The 9,601-nt window shown below is 50.8% G+C and overlaps 1 protein-coding gene across 1 annotated transcript; it reads right to left on the minus strand.

The window, feature by feature from the left end:
* Positions 1 to 7,710: 7,710 nt before the first annotated feature.
* LOC139049508 (transcription factor Jun-like) lies at positions 7,711 to 8,908 on the minus strand. The gene has a single exon (XM_070525038.1). It carries the CDS (start codon positions 8,761 to 8,763, stop codon positions 7,924 to 7,926), a length of 840 nt encoding a protein of 279 aa, XP_070381139.1. The 5' UTR covers positions 8,764 to 8,908; the 3' UTR covers positions 7,711 to 7,923.
* Between the last annotated feature and the right edge of the window lie 693 nt (positions 8,909 to 9,601).

Here is a 9,601-nt window from a genome sequence, read left to right on the forward strand (position 1 = left end):
CACCTGCGACATGCACTTGTCACGCCTCAATTCGTCACCCCTGTCAGCAGGCCGAATCGGCCTGTCCACGCCGGAGTGAAGGTCGGTGCAAGGCTGTGACTTTGCACGCCTGCCAGCAGCCCAAATTGGCATGACCGCGCCCGGGATAGGAGATTCCCAGCGTGCGTTCCTTCTACTTTCCTTCTGCGACCGGGCGTACCGAAAGGAGCCCCAGCTCACCGACGCCGGGATTGCTCTCCTGACGCCGCCTGCCTCCTGACCCCGGATTCGTGGAAACCACGAACAATGACGACGCCGGCATAGAAAACCGGATCGAGACGTCTGGGGAGGGGCAACAGTGCGACTCGGACATGCTAAGACGCTACCATAGTGTGCTCCGATACTTGGAGCCGTCTTGTAATCTCACTCGTGTAGCCTTTTTGAATGCATTCCTTTTTCTCCATTCTCTTAAAAGCCGCTCGGAACCTTTCCTCCCGGCACCTGGCAGGGCACCATCGATGGAAACTTCGTTGGCCGCACGGACCCCCGAGTTGGCAACAGTGGCAGTCCGCGATGAGATTGCCCTCACGGAACTTGGCACAGCGCCAATCTTCCAGGCACCCGAGGAAGGAGTAGAAATTGGATAGAATAACTGAAGAGTAAATTCACATTTTCTTTTTCGCTGAACCAGTATACTTTTGCCCACGGTTGCACAGATCTACTAAACCGCTTACTTGGACAAAGTGGTTCATAACGAAGTAAAAGTCGTAGAGCTAAAAGATAAAGACAGTGGCGTTAAATTTCTAAGCAGAGACTTGGACACTAAATAAGTCTGAAATAATAACGCACCAGTTACGTACCTATTCTTAACTTGTATATATTTGCTCAAGGAGAATAAATTCAAATTCTTTCAGCACTCTCTTTTCGTTGACCTCGCGACAATAGGTCGATCACTAAAAAAAAAATGAAGCCCCACTTAAATTTTTCGAATTTCGCGTCAAAGCGCCACTGGGACGTCACACACGCCGAAGTTATTGACTCTATTTTTCTTTTTTTGTATTTCGGCCGTTGGCGGTCTTAGCAGAAGTTCTTGAAATTTATTCAGTTTAGTATTTGGTCACTTTCGAATACGGCGCAGGCGGGCTTTACCGATAGATACATTAGCTAGGCCCGAGCAGAGGCTGTCAAATTAAATATGACGTCATGGCCAGCTACTGCGGAAACTTCAAGGCGGCGTCGTCATCAACGACCATTACTTTTTACGGCTCTTCTGGCTTGCCAAGCACCTTGCGTCGCTTTTCTTATTTTTTTTGTATTGCATAAGTGTAATTAACTAACAAAGATCCGACAAGTTCTTTTTTTATTTAGTGTAGTTTTAACAGTGTGAAATACCCCACGTTTGTCATGTGCTGATATTTACGTGTAAAATATTTTTCAAAATAAAATTTAATTGGAAATGTAGCACGTGCCCTGAGCACGCGGTGGCTTGTGGCATTCTTTTTTTCTTTTTTTGCGCGACGATTCTTTAATTCTTTGTTGTGTATGCACGTGCATAAAGGTTACATTTGTCATTTCTCCACAGGACGTGTATGTAGGTTTCTCACATACCATCATTGTACACGTTGTTGAGTCCATGTCAACACTACGACTGGATGATTGATCGTATATAACATTTCGATAAATCAATGACGGCTTCAACTGCGAATAATAATTTTTATTGCGATCAATCGGTTGACGATAAATCGTCAAAAAAGAAACGAAAGGCAGACGTCGGCGCGGACAACCTTCAGCTGTTCAGCTGTGGAGACATTTGAAACGCGAGATGTACTGGGCTCGAATCCCGGTGCCGCCGCAAATCCATCGTTTTTTTTGTTATTGTTTAGAAATGTACCACGACCTGGGGCAATTCATTGTCCATATCGGTTCCCATCTCGAAATTTGGGGCCCTGTAGAGACTTGCAAGGGTATCCGGGCGCCCCTTGTCCCCACCACGGGTTTGGTGAAATAGCCGAGCATCCGACGCTTCTGCGGGAGCCAACTGAAAGATGCCGCTGGCTATACCTACCGGTAAAACATGTACAAACGCGCTCCTACAACCATGTAGGTGCTCGGCCACTACGGGAGTTCCCGACGCTTGAAAGGACACCGACCTAGCGGAAAGTTGACGGCACGGGACCCGCAGACTCCCACTTAAGACTGCGCAGAAAAAAAAGCCATGTGTGCGCCCGGTGCTGCGACCCAGCGGAGAGAAAACGTAGCCACTACAGCCTTAGCGGCTTGAACGGCCTGGCGTCGTCGTGTTGTAGCCGCAGGCGGGTTTAGCCTTAGTAGCCTGAACGGCCTGGCGTCGTCGTGTTGTAGCCGCAGGCGGGTTTAGCCTTAGTAGCCTGAACGGCCTGGCGTCGTCGTGTTGTAGCCGCAGGCGGGTTTAGTCTTAGTAGCCTGAATGGCCTGGCGTCGTCGTGTTGTAGCCGCAGGCGGGTTTAGCCTTAGTAGCCTGAACGGCCTGGCGTCGTCGTGTTGTAGCCGCAGGCGGGTTTAGCCTTAGTAGCCTGAACGGCCTGGCGTCGTCGTGTTGTATCCGCAGGCGGGTTTAGCCTTAGTAGCCTGAACGGCCTGGCGTCGTCGTGTTGTAGCCGCAGGCGGGTTTAGCCTTAGTAGCCTGAACAGCCTGGCGTCGTCGTGTTGTAGCCGCAGGCGGGTTTAGCCTTAGTAGCCTGAACGGCCTGGCGTCGTCGTGTTGTAGCCGCAGGCGGGTTTAGCCTTAGTAGCCTGAACGGCCTGGCGTCGTCGTGTTGTAGCCGCAGGTGGGTTTAGCCTTAGTAGCCTGAACGGCCTGGCGTCGTCGTGTTGTAGCCGCAGGCGGGTTTAGCCTTAGTAGCCTGAACGGCCTGGCGTCGTCGTGTTGTAGCCGCAGGCGGGTTTAGCCTTAGTAGCCTGAACGGCCTGGCGTCGTCGTGTTGTAGCCGCAGGCGGGTTTAGACTTAGTAGCCTGAACGGCCTGGCGTCGTCGTGTTGTAGCCGCAGGCGGGTTTAGCCTTAGTAGCCTGAACGGCCTGGCGTCGTCGTGTTGTAGCCGCAGGCGGGTTTAGCCTTAGTAGCCTGAACGGCCTGGCGTCGTCGTGTTGTAGTCGCAGGCAGGTTTAGCCTGGCGATCACCTTGGTCACCGGTTGATCGCCGATGCCGTCATGTAAACTGCGCGAACATTTAGGAACAGGAGGCACACCGATAAAACCGTGAATGCAACATACCTGCCGGACTCGAGAACCGTGCTCTGCAATGAGCGAGAAGATGGGGAACTGTTCTTTATTTAAGTTCCCCCTCTCCCTTACTCCCAGTGTAGGGTAGCAAACCGTACGCTCGTCTGTTTGACCTCCCTGGATTTCCTCTCTATTATATATATATATATATATATATATATATATATATATATATATATATATATATATATATATATATATATATATATATCTTCAGTCACAACAATATGAAGCCAACAGATAACGAAGCCAATGAAATTCGCATAGAGGAAATTATTTTTAGCTTTTTAGTGAAGGAATGTTAACCTAATATGGGAAATAGAAGTGGACGTAAAAAAAATTGGAGGACGCTTAAGCTTCGCCTTCAAGAGTGGGACGCGACAGCGTTCCCGTCGACCCGCCAAGGGGTATAAGACAATGCGCTACGGCACAGCGATCACTTACGATGCGCCCCGCATCGGACTTAGCGCCCACCTATCACGCGGTGAGCGTCGAGCAACGCAGCGTTCGGCGCGGCAACGAAACGTGCGCCTGAGCGAACGGAACGAACCAAAGAACTCGGTGTCTCGGAGGGGAAATGATCTACGCCAGTCAAACGTCGTGATCGGCACGGGCAGAAAGATAGATAGTAATCTAAAGAAAGGAACGGCGCTTGATACCGGGAGCACGGCGAAGCGTCGTCAGGGGAGAGGGAGTCCCGCGACGCGCCTGGCAGCGGTCCCAATGCGCGCGCGGCGCGCCTCCTGTCGGGGCAGCGCCGTACATTGAGAGGAGGGGGTCTTCTGTGTTTGCCGCAAGATGGCTCTGCGTGTGCGGAAAGCGCAGAAGAAATGCAGCGGAAACGCACTTCGCAACTCGTGTAATTGTGACTTCTGTACGTTACATGTTCATAATTACCGATATACACCGCAGTATAACTTTCCACGGCTCGTTTCGAAGGCAACAGCGCATTCACTAGAGGCGCGTTTGCACCGCTTGCAAGCATCGAACTCGTGGCTGAGTGGTAGCGTCTCCGTCTCACACTCCGGAGACCCTGGTTCGATTCCCACCGGGCCAATCTTGGAAGTTGCTTTTTATTTATGAAGCGCCTGCCGTGATTTATCGCTCACGGTCAACGCCGCAAACGCCGACGCCGACGACACCGGCTTTTCTGCGACACGAGCTCCTTAACGCTATCGCGTTAAAACAACTTGCCACTTGTGGGAGCCCGACCCACAACCTCGTTAAAGAAATGTTAAACAGGGTTAAAAAGAAATTTAAGCGAAAGCTTTTAGCTCGGGATCTCCTAAATGCACGAGAAAGGAGAAACCATTTAGCTCGGCATCAACTGCACCGAATTGCATTAGAGTTATTGCAGTCGAAACAAAGTTAAAATGCTGTGTATACTGTAAGAAGCGGATTTTCCATTTATGCCCCGTCAATTTCACAAATACCAATTATTGAAACGTTAGAAAACACAACTATCCAGTTTACAACTTAGTAACTAAATAAAAACGATATCACAATTCTGTAAGCCGCGCCTAGTAACACATCTGAAGCGGACACAAATTGGTGTATTTTAAACCCGTCTGAAGTGTATCGCTAACTTGTGAGTAAGATATTGCAAAACCCTCGCGAACATTGCAAGATTGTCTTGTGAGCTGTAAATTCATATATCAAGTTTGTCCGTTTTAGATGTTCAAACAGACGCAGTTCTTTAAACTGCGATACCCGTTTTTAGTGCACAGTTGCGGATTTCTGATTTTTGTTTTTCGAAGCTTTTCAATTTCTGGCAACATTAAAAAAAGACGGTCGCTAGAATTCAACGTCCTCTCACAAATGCAACAAATTTCATCCAAATCGGTCTAGCAGCTATCTTATGAGAGCCTTTTTGCGTATTACATGCAAAATTTGATTAGGGAAATCAGCGTTGGTGTCGAGTTGATGCGATAAATGACAGGTGATGCTTTTAGACTTGAATGCGATACTTTTCACTCACTCAAGAAAATAGATCAGCAAGTGTCGAAAGCAAGTCGAAAACGACCCGATGCTTCGAAATTTCGGTTATTCCGGTTATTGTCGGGAAGCGAAATTGTGGGTACCGACCAACGCCTCTTTGTTATCACTCTTCCTCTGAGCGCTCAACGTACTGCTTGGGAGGCTTTGCTTGGTGTAGCGTAGCGGGCTTACATAACTTCATAATCTTCAATCGTATGCACCATCTAGCCCAAATGAATGTTGTCCTGAACCATATTATTCGAAATGGCGCGTGCGTTCGAAGAACGACGGGCTCCCGTTATCCCTGCCGCTTATCGTTGCCCAAAATGGTCCTAAATTCGCCTAGCAAATCATTTACATAAAACGTAGAAGCGGCTTTCTGTTGGCTTTTACGTTCGCGCCTTATCGAAAAAAAACTGATAGTTTTGCGCGTGTCAATGGGTCTGCGTGTTACTTCAGAGGGTAAAGGACAACGGAAGAGAAAGACCTCGGATGACTTGAGCAATAAGGAAAAAGAAAACAAGCAATAATAAAAGTTAATGTATAGAATAGTTACACAACTTTGCGATCCCGTCAAGAGTACGAGTTATCCAAATGACGGAAGCGGCTCCTTTGCCCCACATCACTTGTAACATGTGCGCTCCCTATGCGTTCTTTATCGGCGCCCGGAGAAGGGTGAATCACAGCCAAGCGAGAAAGCCCATTGCATCATAGTGTGAAAGCGACAAGTTCAGAACTGCGCACAGATGGCGGGCAAGGCCAGGCAACCCAACATCCGGTTTAATGTTGGGGAAGGGGGAGAGGGGGCTTGCCCGAGCTAGGGTGGATTCTAGCCACCCTACCCGAGCTTTACCACGTTCATGTTGCGTCCATGCTTGATAGTCTGCGTCATGTGTGCACTGCAGCAAAATGTCCATGAGCGATTCGACATAGCAGCAGTAAAAGAGGTCACTGCAATAAAGGAGTACCGACTTCGCGTGTTAGACGTTGTGTGTGTGTGTGTCAAGGTCCAAACGCTCTAAACCCTAGAAAAAAAAAGAATCCGGCCGTGTAAGAGCCTGAAACAATTTCCTGTAACACTTACCAAACAGCCTAACACTTACCAAACAGCCTGCCTTACCTCTTCTAGGAACTCAACATAATATATCTGAGTAAAACAAGTTTTTTTTAAAGTCATTTTTAAACGGGGACTCCGGAAGATAACACGAACCGCTGCAATTTCACAGCAAGGAGTACGTGCAAGGAGTAGGGAGACTCCGAAAACCTGGAAGTCGGCTGCCCTCTGGGTCACGAAATGTTTTTTCTTTTTTTAGAACTACGTCCGCATTTTTTTTTTTTTTTTGAAAAGCCGAATGGGCGCGCCACTATCGCTCCATGTTCTTATGACCACGAGGAGGTTGTCCTTTTTCAGATTGCAGAGTTAGATCTATTCTAAGACACTATCCCCAGGGTAGTGACGGAGAAGATAATCTAACGGGGGCGGGGGCATTGTCGGGAAGCGAGATTGTGGGTACCGACCAACGCCTCTTTGTTATCACACTTTTCCTCTGAGCGCTCGACGTACTGCTTCGGAGGCTTTGCTTGATGTAGCGTAGCGGGCTTGCATAACTCCATAATCTTCAACCGTACGAGCGATACCGTATCTGTGCGAGCCAAGCAATTTTTTAAGCGATAACGCCTACGATGAACTCGGCGATATGTATAGGTTGGCGATAGCGCAGCTCGTAATGTGGGGGGGAAACGGAGATAGGTGCAGAGTTCAACTAACCGAACGACGCGATTGTACGGGCGAGGTCTTCTACAGCGATTTCGTTAAGCACGCCCATACGTACGAGAAATCGCAGTTAAGTAAACTAGGTGGTGACAAGCTCTAGAGAAAGCGCCGGAATGATTTCAATTCCCCGATCCTGGCGCAAAATTTCCAAAAATCAGCGTTTTCAGCCCCAGTGTAATTTTACCTAAGTATCCCCGAAACACACGGACCATTGTATCGTATCCATACGAGCTAATGGCACCGCGGACGCTAAACCACGCCCCTGATAAACACATCACAGCGGAAGTTCGAGCAAAATATTATAGACTCTGCGCGGCCTGTACTAAATGTACTGTGTACGTGTTGCCTCGGGAGGCACTGGCATTACGAGAACGGCAGGGCTACTTTCGCAATCCCGTGGCCCCGCTAATTCGCAGAATTCAGCAAACCGCGATGTACAAACGAAACCAATTGCACACAGAGAGAGGCTCCTCCCTCTCCCCCTTTCAATCGTTTCGCAAGACGCAACGGGTCGCGCGCGCTGCGCACTCGCGCGACACAAAGAGCAAAAACAGGCAAAACCGCGCGACCTTGGGGCGTGCGGCGCAGCAAACACACAAGCGACGCAGGGCCGAGCGCGGCACAAAGAGAAAGCCAAGCCGCGCTCGCGTCACATGGCTCCGAAAGCGGCGGCGGCGGCCGACGGAGGGGAAAAAACAAGGAGCGGGGGCGACAACCACTTCGCTTTACACAATGGCGTTTTATTGGACAACGCCCGAAACGCGCACCGTTTCGCAGGCGGCACACGAAGCGTCCAAGCTCTCGATCGGTGGTTGTTCGGGGCGGTGGTGGTGACGATGAAGGAGGGGCGATAGCGAGATTCATCAGTCCATGTATGTACACACGGCGCGAACACCGAGTCTCTCAAGTCCGGGTCCAAGTACGCGCGCGTCCTAGGGCGCGTACGACGACACCATGATCTGACAGCCCTGCTTGACGTGCGTCATCACCTCCTGCTTGAGCCGGCACACCTGGTCGCGAAGCAGGCTCACCATGGAGCCAAGCTCGGCGTTCTCGCTCTTGAGCGCGTTCACTTTCTCCTCGAGCCGCGAGATGCGCTCGAGCTTTCGCTTACGGCACTTTGATGCCGCGATTCGGTTCCTCAACCTCTTCCGTTCCAGCTTAATCCTCTCTTGGTCGCGCATGTCGATGGGCGACAGCGGCGGCGTGGCGCCCAGCCGAGGCACCGTCTGGGGCTCGTCTTTCACGTCGCCGCCCGTTGCCGAGTGCTCGGACGACGAAGGCAGGATGAAACTGTCGTTGGAGGTCGAGGCGCCCGAGTCGGACATGTCGGGGCCCGACGTGGTGTGCTGCTGGAGCGCAGGTGGCTGCTGTTGAGGCGCTTGCTGCTGCTGGTGAAGCTGAGCGAGCGCGTCGACGAAACCGCGCGCGTACTGCTCCTGTTCCTCGGTGGCGGTCCGCGAGAACAGCGTGGTCGGTGTCGGCGTCGGCGTGGTCACCAGTCCGTTGTGAGCGATGATGAGCCGCTCGAGCTCCGGCGACGCCAGCTGCAGCATGTTCAAGTCCGGAGAGGTGAGCAGGCCCGAGCAACGGGCCTGCTTGCTGCGCTCGGGTCTCCCCGCGCTGTTCAAGTCCAGGGTCATGCTCCGCTTGCGCGAGCTCAACTCCTCGCGCCTCGACAGCTGCTGCTGCTGCTGTTGCTGTGCTGGCTGATGCATCGTTGGGCGCGCGCTGTTTCCTCCGCTACTGTCCTCGTAGAAAGTGGTCTCCATCGCGGTCGACCGCGCCCCTCGCTGCGCGCACAACTCCTTCCAGCGGGCCGCGCTTTGCTCGTGCACCCCGAAAAAAACACGGACACTGCGATGCTCCTCGGACCGACACGGGTGTGAGTCACGCGCAAATTCCCCCCCACATCGCCTTTATAAACTGGTGACTCACCGAGATGTGTTCGGAGACGTCACTTCCGTCTGACATCATGTAGAGGCAATGTGATTCGCTAAGCATGATGTCATATGGTTCACGTGATCCGTGTCGTCACGTTCTTGGTTGTTTCCAGGAAGAGCGGAAATGGGGAACGATGAGAGTTGTTTTGTCCTATCTCAGTGGGTGCGCGAAGGGAAAAGCGTGGGGTGAAATTTTTATTCTGGCGCTGTAATCGCTTGTGGTCAAAAGTGCACACACATATGTGAAACAAGAATCAAACTTTATATGTGTGAAAACATAAATTCAAAAGCACTGAATTACTCAAATATTCTAAGCAGTGTGAATGAAGTGCTTGAATCTATGAATATAAACATACAAACGTCGTTTCAGTGTTTTATCGTTTGTGATAGCAGCGCTTTTCTGTTTGAGACGACAGAAGTACGAAATAGCAACGTGGCAATAATAATGGGTCCACTAAGAAACACCGTTTCATTTTTAGCGATTTGACTCTCTGCGTGGGTAGGAACGGGCGCCTTTTTTCCGGTTCGAAATTAGAGATCACGTCATACTCCCTGCAGTGTTTATGCTCGATTCGCCCTTGCTTCTGCGGCCGGTACGACCAGTACTACGGCATACGAATGCGCTCAAGTTGGTTCGCGCGTACACCAACGAGCTTGGTACAGGCAC

The sequence above is a fragment of the Dermacentor albipictus genome, chromosome 9 (genome assembly GCF_038994185.2).
Source record: "Dermacentor albipictus isolate Rhodes 1998 colony chromosome 9, USDA_Dalb.pri_finalv2, whole genome shotgun sequence".
Classification (NCBI taxonomy): Eukaryota; Metazoa; Arthropoda; class Arachnida; order Ixodida; family Ixodidae; genus Dermacentor; species Dermacentor albipictus.